Source organism: Rhinoraja longicauda, chromosome 5 (assembly GCF_053455715.1).
Source record: "Rhinoraja longicauda isolate Sanriku21f chromosome 5, sRhiLon1.1, whole genome shotgun sequence".
Taxonomy (NCBI): Eukaryota; Metazoa; Chordata; class Chondrichthyes; order Rajiformes; family Arhynchobatidae; genus Rhinoraja; species Rhinoraja longicauda.
Genome location: NC_135957.1, coordinates 43,744,653 through 43,763,103, shown reverse-complemented (window position 1 = coordinate 43,763,103; position 18,451 = coordinate 43,744,653). Strand labels below are relative to the sequence as shown.

Here is an 18,451-nt window from a genome sequence, read left to right as displayed (position 1 = left end):
TTCCTCCAATTTGTGTCTAGCCTCACTCAGTTACTCAGTGAAGTCTGTGTGATAGCTGGGGTGCAACATGCTACTCTAAATAATGGAAAAACATATGCAGGCAACTTGCCTGGTAACTGATTGCTTGGTGCAAGTTTATGAGGTGATATGGTTTAATATAAGATACTGCACGCATTTTCATTCTCTACGAGCTCCCAGGTCTGCCAGCAGTGACTGACCCGGGCCCAAAAGTATCTGGTATGTGAGTCACTGAGTTTGAGACCCTTGCCTGTACAAAGGTTATGAAGCTTGAACGGAGGTCATATGGAGTCCAGAACACAGGGACATAGGTTGAGGGTGAAAGGGGAAAGATTTAAAGGAGACCTGACGCTCACCCTGGATTCCAAGTCACCTAATCTTCTGGCTAGACTACCATGTGAGATCTTATCAAAGGCTTTGCTTAAATCATGATAGAAACCGCCTACTGGCCTCATTAATGAGATTTCTACAACCAGAGGGTGGTCTGTATTTGGAATGCTGCCAGAGAAGATTGAAGAGATGGGTACAATGGCGATGTTTAAAAGCCATTTCGCCAGGTACATAGGAGAGACCTAGAGGGATGTGGTCCAAATTCAATCAAATGGGCCAAAGGGTTTGTGTCCTTGCTTCATGACTCTAGCTCAAGCTGCTTCTGTGGGAAAAGTAACAGAATTAATGTTTCTGGTCAAAGACCCTTCATCAGAACTGGGAAGGAGTTTGTGAAGCTGCAGGAAGGCAGGCTGAGGAGAGATGTCAGTGGGAGGTCAAACCAGGGTGTATGCGGGGTTAAGCTTTGAACAAGGAAAGCACGTTATAAACCGTAAACAATGTAATATTTGCACTTCTGCCACTTACATTCCCACCATCCAGGGATCCAAACAATCTCTCCTGTTGTATCATCAATTCACCTACTTTTGACTCCTATGTCTTGGCGATAGCTTTGTCTTCAACACTATAATCCAAACCAAGCTCCTTTACCTAGAACCCAGCGCCCTCTTGGCAAATAGATACTCAACTTCCTGACCAATAGATCACAATTAGGGTGGATAGAAGACTAAACATCCTCCATGATAATTCTCAACACTGGTACCCAACAAGGATTATTCCAATATACTCATGACTGCAGCCAAATTCTACTCTAAATCCATTTACAAGTTTGCAGATGACAGCAACTTAGTGGGCCGGATCTCAAACAATCACAAAACAGAGTATGTAGGAAGGAACTGCAGATGGTGGTTTAAACGGAAGATAGACTCAAAATGCTGGAGTAACTCAGGCAGCATCTCTGGAGAGAAGGAATGGGTGATGTTTCGAGTCGAGACCCTTCTTCAGACAAGACAGAGTACAGGAAGGAGATAGAGGGCTTATTAACATAGTGCCAATAACTACCTTAATGTCAGCAGGAGCTAGTTAGTTACTTCAGGAAATGAATTGGTGTACACACCCCAATCAGCATGATGGAGAGATGGTTGAGAGCTTTTAGTTCCTCAGTGTAAATATCATCAACAATTTATCCAACCACAGTGAAGCTATGACCAAATATGCACATCAACCTTTCTACTTCCCCAGAAAACAAAGGAAGTTCAGCATGTCCTGATTGGCTCTTGCCAACTTCTGCAGATAGCATCTGTAGAAAGCATCTAATCATCAGCTTCATTTGGCAACCACTTTGCTCAAGACAACACAAGAAAATGCAGAAGGTTGCGGATCTAGTACAGTCCATCACACAGACTATTCTCCCACTGACTCTATCCACAATTCACACTGGCTTGGGAAACACATAATGTTTTGGGAAAATAGCCAACATAATCAAGGACTATTTTCACCCCGGTCATTCCCTCTTCTCCACTCTCCTGTCAAGCAGAAGATATAAAAGCTTGAAAGCTCACACAACCAGATTCAAGAACAACTGTCCTGCTGTTATCAGACTACTGAATGGTGTCTCATTAGCTGAAGTGTAGTCCCAATCTCCCAACCTTATTGCAGACATTACAGTTTATTTTAGCCGCACTTTATCTGTAATTGTAATGCTATAATGCTGGAACATTATATTGTGTATTCTGGTGTTTTTCTCTTCCTTGATTTTACTACCTGTCGTACTTGGCTGTGGCTTGGATGTACTCGGATATGGTATGATTTGACTGGATAACATGCAAACAAAGTTTTCCCACTAGATCTTGGTACACATGACAATAATGAACCAATACTAATACCAATACTTTGTTTCCAATCTATTGCTCTTCATTTGGTGCTCATCATGTGATTCCCTTTACATTGGAGATACTAAATGCAGATTGGGTGATTATGTTTTGGAGCATCTACATTCAGTCTGCAGGGGTGACCATGACCTTCCTGTTGCCTGCCATTTTAATTCACCATCCCACTTAGGACCGTATCTTCTGTTTGGCACGTTGCAGTATTATGGATTAAATATTGAATTCGACCTGTTTTTGACTCATTTCTCTGCCTGTATCAGTCATCCTTCGGTTCACAAAATGCTGGAGTAACTCAGCAGGTCAGGCAACATCTTGGGAGAGAAGGAATGGGTGATGTTTCGGGTCGAGACCCTTCTTCAGACTGATGTCAGGGGGGCGGGACAAAGGAAGGATATAGGTGGAGACAGGAAGCATTCCTTCTCTCCTGAGATGCTGCCTGACCTGCTGAGTTACTCCAGCATTTTGTGAATAAATACCTTTGATTTGTACCAGCATCTGCAGTTATTTTCTTATAGTCATCCTGTGATTTTAGTTTAATTTGGTTTTTTTTTGTTTGTTTTATTTTACTGGAAGTGGAAGATATGACCTGCCTGACTTCCTACTGTGCATTATTTTATCTATGTCCTCACTCTTTAACTGCTCCCATTTGTTCATTAATAAGATCATCTTGTTTGCAGCTCATCCCCATGGTCACCGAGTTTCACCCTGTCAGAAAAAAACAATCCAAGTTTGTATTGCGAGCGTTTGGCCCCATATCTGATGAGAGATGTGCTGGCATTGGAAAGGGGCCAAAGGAGGTTTACGAGAATAATCCCAAGGATGATTGGGCTAACATGTGATGAGTTCTTGAAGCCTGTACTCACTGGAGTTTAGAAGGATGATCTCATTGAAACTTACCGAATAGTGAAAGGGTTGGATAGAGTGGATGTGGAGAGGATGCTTCCGTTTGTTGGAGAGCATTGGACCAGTGGGCACAACCTCAGAATAAAAGAATGTCCCTTTAAGGAGATGTGGAGGAATTTCTTTAGCCAGAGGGTGGTGAATCTGTGGAATGGCTGCGGAGGCCAAGTCTTTGGGTATTTTTAAAGCCGAGTTTGACAGGTTCTTGATTAGTGAGGGCGTTAAAAGTTAAGGGGAGGAGGTAGAAGAATGGGGTTGAGAGTAAATGACAGAGTAGACTCGATGGGTCGAATGGCCTAATTCTGCTCCAAGTCTTATGACCTTATGAACTCTCCATAAAGCTAATACCCCTTAATCCACGCAGCATTATGGAAAGTATCAAATTTTGCCGCACCTTTTAAGATTAGCTTTTTAAAAAAAAAAAAAAATTTTCACATGCATTATCTGCACACTGATTATGCCCCACTCAATTATTCACCCTGTGCTTAACCTATCAGTCTTGTGTAACACTTTGTTTCAATGTGACTAACATCAATCTCCTTCTACCTAATATAAACTAATTATGAAACCCCCAAAATGATTAAATTAAATTTATTTGTATTCTTACTTTATTTGCATACTGTGTGTGGGATGAAAATTTGAGAGTTCTCCATTATCCGGCAATTTCCATTATGCGTCAGCAACCTCCCACCCTATTACAGTTCCCACTCTCCATTGTGGAGCATAATGCCGATGCTTGTTTTTAACCAGCTTTGCTGTCGTGACATGCAGTGTATTGGCTCTCGACAAATGATTATTCCCTCAATTGTCCGCCATAATGATGGTGAATTTCTCCCCCTCCCCCTCAGCAATTTCAATAATTCATCATTATCTAATCCACTGTGCAGTATTTACCCACTGCTTTTGTGAAAGTTTAGGTTGTTACTCCTGGAACTTCCGATGCATATCATAATTTTCAGTGATTTAACTCTCAATGGTGATTTTTATGTAAAGGCTTTCTCTTTGAATTATGTCACGTGCTGGCACCCAATATATTTGATATCCATCGCAAACTTGATCCGGCCACGGATCCCACTGACCTCCTCAACCACACATGGCTTGGTTCCCACAGACAATCTCCAGATACAGTTTCTCAAACAGGTTCATGTGGTATGAGCAGAATTAGGCCATTTGGCTCGTCAAGTTTACTTCGCCATTCAATCATGGCTGATCTATCTCTCCCTCCTAACCCCATTCTCCTGCCTTCTCCCCATAACCCCTGACACCCGTACGAATCAAGAATACATCTGTCCCTGCCTTAAAAATATCTATTGACTTGGCCTCGACAGCCTTCTGTGGCAATGGGGATATGGGGAGAAAGCAGGAACGGGATACTGATTTTGAATCATATTGAATGGTGGTGCTGGCTCGAAGTCTGAATGGCCTACTCCTGCACCTATTTTCTATGTTTCAATGAATTCCACAGATTCAACGCCCTATGACGAAAGAAATTCCTTAGCCACATCTTAGCCATGTGTTATTTGAGTCACTTGAAGCACTGCTCCTCAAGTAGGCTGGCTAGCAGGACGACCAGCTTGCCATTAACCTTTGGCGGTCTCTGCCTCTGAGTGGGGAACCAGGAAGATCCCGAAAATAGGAGTGTCCTGGTTAAACCAAGTGTCCTCTCATTTGTCTGCAAAAGTTATGACAGGAGATGGCAGCACTCATCACAAATTGATAATACAATTCCCCTGTTGCAATATAACGAAAAATTTTAAGCCCTAATATATCAAGATTATTTGCCAGATTTCTTTTTGAACAGGTGATGACCCTGGTTTAGCGTTCAACCACAAATTTTACATTGGGATAATTGAAGAAACAGAATGAGTTCATCCTTGTCAATGGTCCATTGCTTTTATTGTCACAAGTACAACATGCTAGCACATGGAGACATTCTTTTTTCTTACAAACAGTCCAATAGAGTATTATCATACCCCTGATCCTGATTAGCAAGTATACAGAAATAATCTACTGAGCCCGCATTCAAGAAGCACCATGTTTTGCTGCCAGGTTATGGGGAGAAGGCAGGAGAATGGGGTTAGGAGGGAGAGATAGATCAGCCATGATTGAATGGCGGAATATACTTGATGGGCCGAATGGCCTAATTTTGCTCCAATTAATCATGATCTTATGATCTTCCAAGTCCACGCAATAGTTGTTAGCATTTCAATTCATTTACTAATTAGCATGTTGTTAGCATTTCAATTAATTTATTTCTGAACTTTTGTTCACTGACTTATTGGTTAACAATTGAACAATGTGAACAGTGAAAAGTTTGGTATTTGTGATAGACTGTATTTGATTTAGTCTTGTTATCAATTCCAGCACCACTGTATAATCAGTTTTTCGAGGCCCCCATGGTCTTGTTTGCTTACTCTTCAGTGGCTTCTCTGTGGTACTGCATCTGTGAAGTACTTACAGTCACTGTTGGTGACATTTGTTTCATCAGCAATCAGAACATGATCCTTGTGCAATGCTAATGTATTATCCTGGTTTTTCAGGAGTCCAGGAGTAAGGTTGTTGAAACAGGCTTTCTGGATGAAATCAGCGACAGAAGTGGGCATTACATTCTTCGCTGGTGTTTATATACCTCCTTTATAGATGGGATCTACAATTGATTTTTCATTCACAATAACAGAAGGATGGAACTTTACAGCAAAACTTAGTTGCATACATTTATGTGCAAATGTTAGACTTTGGACATACAGCGCCATAATAGCCCCTTCAGCCCACAAGGTCCGCGTCGACCAGCGATCACCCCTGACACTAACAATTATCCCACACACTAGCAACAATTTACAGTTTTTACCAAAGCCAATTAACCTCCAAACAATAGACAATAGACAATAGGTGCAGGAGTAGGCCATTCGGCCCTTCGAGCCAGCACCACCATTCAATGTGATCATGCTGATTATTCTCAATCAGTACCCCGTTCCTGTCTTCTCCCCATACCCCCTGACTCCGCTATCCTTAAGAGCTCTATCTAGTTTGGAGTATGGGAGGAAACCAGTACACCCATAGAAATCCTACACACTCACAGGGAGAACATACAAATTCCGTACAGACAGCACCCGTAGTCAAGATCGAACTTGGCCTATGACACTGTAAGGCAGCACTTCTTCCGCTACGCCACTGTGCTGTACCTATGTTCTTTTCAGAAAAATGTGCTTTTTATTAAACAAATGTCAATTACAACAAAATTGCTCTGAGATTTCACAAGAAGGATTTGGATTATTAGCAGCTCTGCTGCAGAATTAGCTTGTACTTTTCTAACCCTGAATGAGCAGGGAGATGATGGGCTGAAACACAAGTTCCTGTCAGCTTCTGTAGTTCTTGATTCCTTGTGTGCTCCTCCTCTGCAAACTAGGAAGAGAATTCAAGGAGCTGGAAAATCATTTTTTACTCCCATTTCCTGTTCTTCTGCATTTACTACACCCTGTTCAGTCATTTTTACAGTTGAACCGAAACCATTAACTTTAAATGATTCAGTGCCTCAAAAAAAAGGTTTGTTTTGTGAAATTAATTTCAATTGTGCTACCAACAGCATTTGATTAAGATATGTGTAGGAAGGAACTGCAGAAGCTGGCTTACACCAAAGATAGATACAAAATGCTGGAGTAACTCAGCGGGACAGGCAGCATCTCTGGAGAGAAGGAATGGGTGACGTTTTGGGTCGAGACCTTTCTTCAGACTAAGATGTCTTCAGAATAAGATATGTCAGTCACAAGCGTCAACATATCGCTGAAGAGCCACTTTAAGTGGCAGCAGAGAATAAGCCAGACTCTGCTGCCAATTGTAAGACACAGGTGCTCACTCATGACCTGTGAGAAGTGCACACTGTATCTGTGGACCTCTCATTGTCAACTTTGGCACTTAACTTTACCAGATGTTGGAGGCCTTTGAAGAAAAGGGTGATGGGTGACGAGACAGTATGAAACGTGAGCTCGTCAGATGTCAGTGTTGCTGCATATCTCTGCAAATATTACTGTGGTGTGGGGTTGCTGAATACTGAATCCGCAGCTCGACCAGAGTCCTGAAAAGCAGGCTCATCATCTCCCGCCTCGCATTGTGCAGAATTTTAGAGGCATCTGCCTGCTAATTATTTCTAATTAACAAGAGTGTTTGCACGTTTATTAAGGATATTATTGTTTAAAAAAAGGTGAAATGAATGAAATATCAGTCATGTACATTAACTAGAATGACTGAAATGTTGGCTTTCTCTTTTCTTGCACTATGTCTTCCAAGCCTAAGCTGATTCAGTTCATGCCTTTAACTTCCAATGCTGTCGAGCAGAAAAGTTGGGCATGTAAACTTTTACAGGCCTCCCTAATTTGTCCCTTCAAAGGATTTGCTGGAGTATGTGCCACCTAAATGCTGACTGTTATTTTTAATTTGGGTAATTAACCAGAGGATAACATAATTTTTTTTTGCCATTTCTCTGTAATTAGTTTCAGAAGTTAATTGAAATTGCATTAAAAAAAATCTAGTCAGCAGTTTAATAATAATTACAGATAGATTAATTGAGTCACAGAGCTCCCAAGCATTGAAGCAGGCTGTTCGGCTCAACTCACCCATGTTGACCAAATTGCGTTACCCTCTTGCTTGCTTACTTATCTTACCCAGACCCATCCAAACCTTTCCTCTGCATGTACCTGTCCAAATATCGTTCAGCTCTTGTAATTGTACCCACCTCTACCATTTCCTCACCACCCTTTGTGTGAAAGTTGCCCCTTGGATCTCCAAATCTTTCCTCTCTCACCTTAAACCTACACCCTCTTGTTTCAGACTCTAGTACCTGGGGGAGAAGACTGGCCATCCACCCTACCAATGCATCTCGTGTCAGTTCTTCGCCTTCCAGAGAAGACTCCTAGCCTATCCAGCCTTTCCTTCTAAATTAAACCCTCCAAATCCAGTAACATTCTTGTAAATCTTTTTGTACCATTCTTAGTTTAATGACATCCTTCCTTTAGTAGGGCAACCAGAACTGTACCCAGTAGTCCAAATGTGACCGTACTAGTGTCTTGTACAGCTGCAATGTGACATCCCAATTCCTGTAATCGACCTTGACTGATGAAGGCAAATCAGCCAAATCCCTGCTTCACCACCCTTCTAACTCTGGGAAAAGACAAAGGATTAGTGCCCCCTTTTTGAATGACATCAATGGATCTTTACCAATAATCTGTCATTGGGAAGAAAGTAAACAATTGTTTCAAAAGCTGGATGCAGGGAAGCTGTTTGATTTTGTAAATAGTTGTGGATTTAAAAGAAAACCAGCCCAAGTAGTGGATGGATCAGCAGCAGCAATTTAATATTAAGTATCTGGGTTTTCACAAGGCATTTATTAGCACAAGAGCCAGTAGGTTGTCACTGGGCTTATCCCAGAAAGGATGTTTTTCTTGTGCCATGGATTAGAAATTAATTGGGAGTGACGCGGAAATAATTGAGATAACATGGTAACCTGAGTTGTTCAGTAGTGGCATGGTGAATCTCAGTTTTTATTGCTTGGTCTGTGGCTTCGTAATTGCTGCGGTTTTGATAACCTGCAGGCTAGAAGTTGACTGGAATATCCTTGGGTGTTGCTCGTTGGTGTTGCTCGTTAACTGGATGTATGCAGGAATTGGCAATGTGATGCTTGGACTGCTGATTGTTTTTCTGATCAATTAAAAATGTTGACAATGAATTGAGACATGGACCCACTCGCCAAGTCTGTTCCTGCTTCTTGGCATTTTGCCTTGGTTTGCAAATGTTCAACAAAGATCTGCACCAGTATTTCCATAATCAGATTCTATTCAGTTTAAAAAATATATCTTTACCAACTAATCTCTTTATAACATATTATTCCATGTTTACAGATACTTTCTCACAAATATCTGACTCCAATGGAATAATGATGTACATGAAGTTCGACCAATTCCTGCGAGAGGTTTTGAAGTTGCCCACCGCTGTATTTGAGGGCCCATCTTTTGGCTACACAGAACATGCTGTACGGACCTGCTTCCCACAACAGGTGAGATGTATTGAGCAACGTAGCCCCAATTTTATATCTGCTCATTATCAACAGCATTGTCCAGTGCTTGTAGTGTATATGGTGCATCGAACAAAGCCCTCCATAATCCTTGGGGACAAAGACCCATCATTTATTTATTTGCCTCTGTACTCCACAATTTGAGATTTGTAATTTAAAAAAAAATCATGTGGTTAAAGTGCACATTGTCAGATTTTAATAAAGGCCATCTTTATACATTTTGGTTTCACCATGTAGAAATTACAGCAGTGTTTATTCATAGTCCCCCCATTTCGGGGCACCGGGACACGGCAATGTCATGTAAATGAAAGTAATCATGTTTAGTATTTTGTTGCATATCCTTTGCATACAATGACTGCTTGAAGTCTACGATTCATAGACATCACCAGTTGCTGGTTGTCTTCTCTGGTGATGCTCTGCCAGGCCTGTATTACAGCCATCTTTAGCTTATGGGGGCTAGTCCCCTTCAGCTTTCTCTTCAGCATATAAAAGGAATGCTCAATTGGGTCCAGATCGGGTGATTGACTTGACCACTCAATAATTTACCATTTTTTACTTTGATAAACTCCTTTGTTGCTTTAGCAGTATGTTTGAGATCATTGTCTTGCTGCAGATTGAACCGCCGGCCAAAGAGTTTTGAGGCATTTGTTTGAACTTGAGCAGATAGGATGTGTCTATACACTTCAGAATTCATTATGCTATAACCATCAGCAGTTGTATCATCAATGAAGATGTGAGCCAGTACCTTCAGCAGCCATACATGCTCAGGCCACAACACCCCCACTACCGTGTTTCACAGATGAGGTGGTATGCTTTTGATCTTGGGCAGTTCCTTCTCTCCTCCATACTTTGCTCTTGCCATCACTCTGATATGTGAATCTTCATCCCATCTGTCCACAAGACCTTTTTTTCCAGAACTGTGATTGCCCTTTAAAGTACTTCTTGGCAAATTGTAACCTGGCCATCCTATTTTTGCGGCTAACCAGTGTTTGCATCTTGCAGTGTAGCCTCTGTATTTCTGTTCATGGTCTTCTGTGGACAGTGGTCATTGACAAATCCACACCAGACTCCTGAAGAGTATTTCTGATCTGTCGGACAGGTGTTTGGGGATTTTTCTTTGTTATAGAGAGAATTCTTCTGTCATCAGCTGTGGAGGTCTTCCTTGGCCTGCCAGTCCCTTTGTGATTAGTAAGCTCACCAGTGCTCTCTTTTTAATGATGTTCCAAACAGTTGATTTTGGTAAGCCTAAGGTTTGGCTGATGTCTCTAACAGTTATATTCCTGTTTCTCAGTCTCATATTGGCTTCTTTGACTTTCATTGGCACAACTTTGGTCCTCATGTTTATAAACAGCAACAAAAGTTTCCAAAGGTGATGAAAGACTGGAGAAAGACTGGGTGCTGTGAGCTTTCTTGTACCTGCATGAAGGAAGCAATTAAACACACCTGAGCAATTGCAAACACCTGTGAAGCCATGTGTCCCAAACATTATGATGCCCTGAAATGGGGGGACTATGTATAAACACAGCTGTAATTTCTACATAGTGAAACCAAAATGTATAAAAATGGCTTTTATTAAAATCTGACAATGTGCACTTTAACCACATGTGATTTTTTTCTATTACAAATCTCAAATTGCGGAGTACAGAGGTAATGGGTCTTTGTCCCAAACATTATGGAGGACGCTGTAAATGAAGAATGTTCATGTTGCATTGACGGCTGATCATGTTTTAGGACTGAGAGTTCTATAATTGTCTGGATATTTTAACGGCAGGACAGGTTGTAGGCACAAGAATCTGGAATCTTGAGAGAAACACAAAATGCTGGATTTACTCAGCAGGTCAGGCAACATTTGTGGGGGGAATGGATGGTGCGTTAGTTGATTTTTGGCCTCCTGAGTGTAAAGCTGATGAACAATTAAACTGTGTTTTTAATCATGTTTGTCTGTGTTGATTAGTTTACAGCACATTCATCTGCATTGTGACACAGAGACTATTTATAAACCACCGTGAGGGGGATAGAGGTTAGAACAATGGAGGACCTGGCGTAGGGGAACCGCCGTGAAGGAGGGGGGAAGAACAATGAACATTGGAGGACCCAGCATCGGGGAACCGTTTGAGGAGGGGGAGAACAAAGGAGGAGCTGGCGGGGGTACTTTGTAACTTTGTCATCGCTGTTTATGTGGCGACTATTTGCATATCTTGGGTATGCAAGTAAAGAAGTTTGCTGCGACTTGTCATATGTGACAATAAAGTATTCAGCTCCATGTAAAGGAAATCAAAAGATTAGCATATGTAATTGAAGAAAGTGGAAGTAAATATATTCTTGGACGTGAGTGGGGCAAATTGTTTCCAGTGAAAGATTTATCCAGCAATTTGAGCTGCTCAGATCTGAATTTGTTTACTACAGCCACGGTGTCCAGTTTGCCAGCAATAAATTAGCAGCAATGGATTTCATACTTTTGGTGCATCCATTTTTTGGGCACTTCTCTTGAGAACGTGGTTTCTAAAGAACATCTATGTGAAAAACATTTGGTTGGCAGAACCAAATTAAAATTCCCGGCCAAGATACTAAATCCAGCGTTCGGCTTTCAATTGGATGGCATAAACCATTGCCAAATGTTTCCATAAGCTGTAAATAATGAGACTGAGTGTTTCAGTTCATTGATAGAAATATTTGCCCAGCTGCAAGGCAGGTTTCTAAATTATCTTCATCGTGAGAATTTCCTCACATGAATCAGCAGTAGGGTTCCTCTTTACCTCAGCTAAACTCAAACAGAAATGTTTTACCTTCTGAAGGGACAGTTATTGAGTGTTTAACTGGCTGTCAGTTTATTCAAAATAAAGTTTGCTTAATACTTGCTTTCTTATGGCGTTTTGATACTTAAAACATTACATTACCTTTCAAAAGTCCAGACAGGCCTGATAAAGCACGGTCAATCTATCCAATCTTGGGATAACTTGATGACTGAAGCAAGAATGCTTCGAAGAAATTCTCTGAACCTATGACATTTTACCAATGGTTATGTTTAAGATAATAACATATCTTGAAATATCTGATTCAAATCTCCAGAAATGAACTGTAAATTAACTCAGTTTACATATTAGCCTGTAACTTTTGCAAGGCTTTTAAAATTGTTAATTCCCGGAATGGTGGAACTGTCATATGACTTTCCTCTCAAATCCACTGTATAAATTGTCCATAAAGCAATCACTGAAATGAATGTGCTCATTAACTAAGTATTCGCAACCCTACGGGCTAGAAGATTACAAAGATTCACAACCTCTTTTGAAGAAATTTCGTCTCATTTCAGATCAAACGCAATTCTTTTTACCTGAGCCCATGACCCATCATTCTGGCATCTCCAGAGAAAAAAAACCTTTAAGAATTATATCAATGCAATTTTTATGGTTGTAAAGTCTACATAATGTGATAACTGGTGCTTTTGAACAATCTTGAATCCATGGGCTATTGATCCAGAGGTTCCAGTGTGGCCAATGGAGTCGTGCCGAACTCTGTTTTAGGATCAACATGTGAAAGGCATCACATCCCAGATTGGCAGCAAGATGTGCCTTCCTGCCAGTTACAGCAAGTGCACATGTTGTCAACATTGCGAGTATATTTCTCTGTCCCACAGTGTATGCATGTCTTTCAGTTATTGGAAATGACCCCCATATTTACCCTTGTCACCTGAAGTGTCTTTCTGCAGTGTGTTAAGGTGGTAGCTTGGTACATATATGTATGTAAACGCTATATTACGTTTAACATTAAAAAGTATATATTAACATTATTTTGCTTGCATTGTGTAAATCTGATTTTCACTGTTTAATGAAATAATCCTGCATAACAGAAATGAATATTAAGACAAAGCATTTGCCAGGTTCTGGTATTTCCACAAGAGGGCAGTGTTACCTGCGTCCTCGTGGACTGCACATAATCACAATCACAGGTTCTTACATTATTTTTTTTGTCTGTTATCATTCTTTGCTTCTTGAAAAGGGGAAATGTGAAAATTTCCAGGTTAATTTGTCACCCTGAGTTCCTCCAATGACTCTCATATTTTGGTTATCAAGGCATGGGCATCCACTCCGATCACATTTGCATTTCCATTACCACCACTTTACTCCTCTCCTTCAAGGTCGCTTCTTTGACCAAGCATCTGGTCACCATTCCTGCTGTGAGCCCTGGCTCAAAGCCCTTTTGGGATTGCAAAGTGTGCTTCCTATATATATATTTTTAAACATATTAATTCAAGGTGCTGTCCTAATGTTAAATTTCACTCCAACAAATGAAATCTGTGAACATGAAAGATAAATGGGATAGCAATCTGGTCAAATAGGAGGCTGTGTCTGATGGCACTTTTGGTTGGAACACAGTTCATTATTTTTCTTCCCAGCCACTTGACACGTTTGTTCATTAAAGGTATATATTGCCACCTTTTTGTCTAGAAAAAAATACTGGGTACGGGTATTCATACTGTAATTGTCATATCACCGGCTATTTATGAGGACAAAGTAAATTTGCATGCATTCAGGCCATAATATATAGTCAGGGATTAAATAAAAATCAGGTTGACTTTTCCTATTGCGTACAATTTTGCATTTGGTGATGATAAGTCAAGAATGAACATCTATCTGATGGAAAATTTTGGACAGATTTCTCTGTGAAAGCCCCACGAGATGCTTCTTTAAATGTCACTGTCTTAGCTTAGAGATACTGCGCGGAAACGGGTCCTTTCAGCCCATCAGGTCCCCGCCGACCAGCGATCCCCGCACATTAACACTATCCTATACTCACGAAGGACAATTTTTACATTTTACCAAGCCAATTAATCCACAAACCTGTACGTCTTTTGAGTGTGGGAGGAAACTGAAGATCTTGGAGTAAACCCACGCAGGTCACGGGGAGAACGTACAAACTCCGTACAGACAGCACCCGTAGTCAGGATCGAACCCGGGTCTCCGGCGCTGTCCATGTTCTCCAGAGATGCTGCCTGACCTGCTGAGTTACTCCTACACATTTGTGTCTTGACCAGCATCTACAGTTCTTTGTTTTGATATTAAATGGTTGCTTTTATAATAATAATAATGCATTACATTTATATAGCGCTTTTCTAAACACTCAAAGACGCTTTACAGGGTTTACTAAAACATAGAAAAGAAAAGAAATAGATAAATAAGTAAACGAACAGAAAAGGAAAAAGAAGGTGAGGTGACGGTCAGTGATTGAAGGCAGTGCTGAACAGGTGAGACTTCAGTGATGTTTTGAATGAGGTGAGTGAGGAGGAGTCTCTGACGGTTTGGGGTAGTGAGTTCCAGAGTGTGGGAACAGCGATGGAGAAAGCCCTGTCCCCCCAGGATCTGAGTTTGGTCAGGATGGGGGACGGGGGGACGGGGGACAGGAGGTTAGCAGCAGCAGAGCGGAGGGTACGGGTTGGAGTGTGTCTGTGGAGGAGGTCAGTCAGGTAGGATGGGGCCAGGTTATGGAGGGCTTTGTAGGTCATGAGGAGGATTTTGTACTGGATTCTCTGGGGGATGGGGAGCCAGTGGAGCTTGTAAAGGACGGGGGTGATATGGTCACGGATCGGGGAGTGGGTGAGTAGACGGGCAGCGGAGTTCTGGATGTATTGGAGTTTATTGATGATTTTTGAGGGTGAACCATAGAGGAGGCTGTTGCAGTAGTCCGGACGGGAGGTGATGAAGGCGTGGATGAGGGTTTCTGCAGCTGTGGAGGAGAGGGATGGACGGAGACGGGCGATGTTTTTGAGGTGGAAGAAGGCTGTCTTGGTGATGTGTTTGATGTGTTTGTCGAAGGAGAGGGTTTGATCAAAGATGATTCCAAGATTCCGGATGTGAGGGGAGGTGGATACTGGGAAACCATCAATATTGAGGGTGAAGTTATGGGTGGATTTGGTGAGGGTTTTTGGTCCAATGATGATGATTTCAGATTTGTCGCAGTTGAGTTTGAGAAAATTGAATTGAAGCCAAGATTTTATTTCAGTGATGCAGTTTGTCAGGGTAGAGTGTGTGGTGGTGGAGATTGACTTGGTGGAGATGAGGAGCTGGATATCATCGGCGAAGCAGTGGAACTTGAGACCATGACGACGGATTAATTGACCAAGGGGGAACAGGTACAGGATGAAGAGGAGGGGGCCAAGGACTGAACCTTGGAGGACACCTTGGGGGAGGGGAGCGGTGGGGGATTTGCAGTTATTAATGGAGATGAACTGGTGCCTGTCGGAGAGGTATGATTTGATCCAGGATAGGGCTGTGCCGGTGATGTTAAAGGTGGTTTCAAGTCGGGTGAGGAGGATGGAGCGATTTATGGTGTCAAAGGCGGCGCTGAGGTCGAGTAGGATGAGAATGTTGAGGTTGCCAGCGTCAGAGGAGAGGAAAAGGTCGTTGGTGATTTTGAGGAGTGCAGTTTCAGTACTGTGGTTGGAGCGGAATCCGGATTGGAATGTTTCATACAGGTTATTGGTAGAGAGGTGATCTTTGAGTTGAGAAGCTACAGCGCATTCCAAAACTTTGGACAGAAAGGGTAGGTTGGAGATTGGTCTGAAGTTGTTTGGGGTGTCAGGGTTGAGTCCAGGTTTTTTCAGAATAGGAGTGACAGCAGCGATTTTGAGGGATGGCGGGACGATGCCAGTGGACAGGGAGGAGTTTATTGTTGCAGTGATAAGTGGAGAGAGAGCAGTAAGGCAGGCCTTGACAAAGCTGGAGGGGATGGGGTCCAGAGAGCAGGTGGCAGTTTTTATTCCTGTGAAGAGGTCAGAGAGGTCGGTGGTGGAGACTGGGGAGAACTGAGGCAGGGGTTGACAGGATAAAGGGGGGCAGGTGGTTTGAGGGGGAGCAGGTGCGTTGGTGGTTAAGGTGCTGTAGATGTTGTCTATTTTGCTTTGGAAGAATGAAAGGAAAGAGGTGCATTTGTCGACTATGAACGACTGGGAGATGGTGTCCAGGGGGCTGAGGAGTTTGTTTATTGTAGAGAAGAGTGCTTTTGGGTTTCCGGAGCCAGAGCGAATTATTTGAGACTAGTAGGTGGAGTGGGCACGGGAGAGGGCATCTTTGTAGTGCTGCAGGTGGTCTTTGTAGGCTTGGGAGTGAATTGTGAGACCTGTTTTGTTGCGGAGTCTTTCAAGTTGGCGGGCATGGGTTTTCATCATGCGGAGTTCGGGGGTAAACCAGGGAGCAGAGTGGGTGAAGGAAACTGTTTTGGTTTTTATAGGTGCAAGCTAGTCGAGGCAGGAGGAGAGAGTGTGGTTGTAGTAGTCAGTGAGGTCAGAGGGGCTGTGGAGGTCAACGAGGGGAGAGGCGGACATTTTTTCAGAGAGGGAGGAGGAGAGCGAGGTAGGTGAAACAGAGTTCAGCTTACGGAAGTTGATTTTGCATTTTTGCCTTGGAGCTGGGGTGGGAATGTTGACGGACATGGTGATGGCTAAGTGATAAGCGTGGTTTGCCTTTACCTTCAAAACACTGCATCATTGAGGTGAATCTGAGGAAAGATGTTCAAGCAATTTAGCTGTATTAGAAGATTGGATGGTGCAATTGTTTTGAAGGTGTGGGATGGGACAATTGGTTAGGAAGGACAGCAGAATGGTACAGCTTGTCGAGCTGATTCCTCACAGCTCCACTGTAATCAATTCTGAACACTGGCACTGAATGTGTGGACTTTGTGTGTTCTCCCAGCGACCAATTGTGTTTTGTATTGGAGTGTACTATCTGCCAAAATGCAAGCACCTAATAGTCATGCTCTTTATTTTCAGAAGAAAATTAGCTTGAACATGTTTTTGGATACAATGATGGCTGACCCTCCTCCGCAATGCCTGGTTTGGTTACCACTCATGCACCGACTTGCCAATGTGGAAAACGGTAAGTTCTGGCAATGAAACTGACTCTAACTATCAAACACGACTGTACTAACTTATACCAGAGTGACTGCAGCAATGCAAATCAGTGGCAGCTCACCACCAGCTTCTCGGGGGTAGTGAACATTGGCCTCCATATTCTGGAAACGAATAAGTAAAAAAAGTCCCCAAATCGCTTTCTGGGCGTTTGTCAGCATTGTGACTGCCCAGCACAACTCTTGAGTTGCTGACCGCAAAATAAGGACAAAAATCATTAATCATTTAATATGTTGCTGCTGACATCTTTTCCTATGATTTCCATTCTATTGCTCACCATAGAGGGAAAAAAGAACCACATGAACATAGAAATTAGGAGCTGGAGCCAGCCACATGCTCCCTCAAATTTCCCTTCCATTTAATAAGATTTAATTGTAACCTCAACTCCACATTCCTGTTCATTCCTGGTCTTTCAATTCCTTGCTTATTAAGTGTTTCCATGTCTGCCTTAAAAATAGTTAAAGACTTTGTTTCCACGAATCTTTGGAGGAAGAGAATTCCAAAGCCACTCAACCATTTTGAGAGGGAAAAAAATTGCCGTATCACTTTTGTAAATGGATGACCCCTTATTTTTAAGAAGTTGGGGGAAACTTTTTCTAATCTCTTACATCGACGGAGATGCGTTTTTTTTCCGTATCGTATCACCGTCCGCACTGCAGCGTAACATCGAGGAGTTGGCGGCCTTTGCTGGAGTCCGACTTCAAGAGCTCTGCGGGAGCCTGCAGATTTAACATCACGAGTTTGTGATCCCTCTCGGGGATCGACTTTGGGGCTCCAATCGTGGGAGCCTGCAGACTTTAACATTGTGGAGCTTGTGGTCTCTGGTTGGAGACCAACTTCCGGAACTCCTAGCCACAGGAGCTTCGACCACCCCGACGCGGGAGCTTCGACCGCCGGCTGCGGATGGTTCGACTGCCCCGACCGCGGGAGAATAAAAGAGGAAGAAGATGTACTTTATTGCCTTCCATCACAGTGAGGAACGTGGGGAATCCGCTGCGGTGGATGTTTATGTTAACCTTTATGTAGTTGGGTGTTTTGTTCCTTTTTTTATAGTATGGCTGTATGGTAATTCGAATTTCACTGTGCCTTAATTGGTACATGTGATAATAAACTGACCTTGAAAACTTGAACCTTGAAACCTTAGTACTAATTTTCTCACAAGAGGAAACATTCTTTCCATATTCACACTGCCAAGATCCCTATATTATGTATTTTAATCAAATCACCAATAAACATCAGTATTCATAAAACCTAGCCTCTCAACCTTTCCTCATAAGCCAACCCTTCCATTGGAGGTATCAGTTCAGTTAGTCTTCTTTGAACTGCTTCTGATGCTTCAGCATTGTTTATGAG

At 42.4% G+C, this 18,451-nt stretch overlaps 1 protein-coding gene across 14 annotated transcripts in view; it reads left to right on the top strand.

The window, feature by feature from the left end:
• Window positions 1-18,451, top strand: part of dtnba (dystrobrevin, beta a) — a 335,231-nt gene that overhangs the window by 149,788 nt on the left and 166,992 nt on the right. For all 14 annotated transcript variants that reach the window (XM_078399376.1, XM_078399375.1, XM_078399378.1 and 11 more), the window contains 2 exons: window positions 9,026-9,180; window positions 16,961-17,066. In XM_078399376.1, coding sequence (XP_078255502.1) covers window positions 9,026-9,180; window positions 16,961-17,066 — 261 coding nt within the window. The remainder of the gene's footprint in view (window positions 1-9,025; window positions 9,181-16,960; window positions 17,067-18,451) is intronic.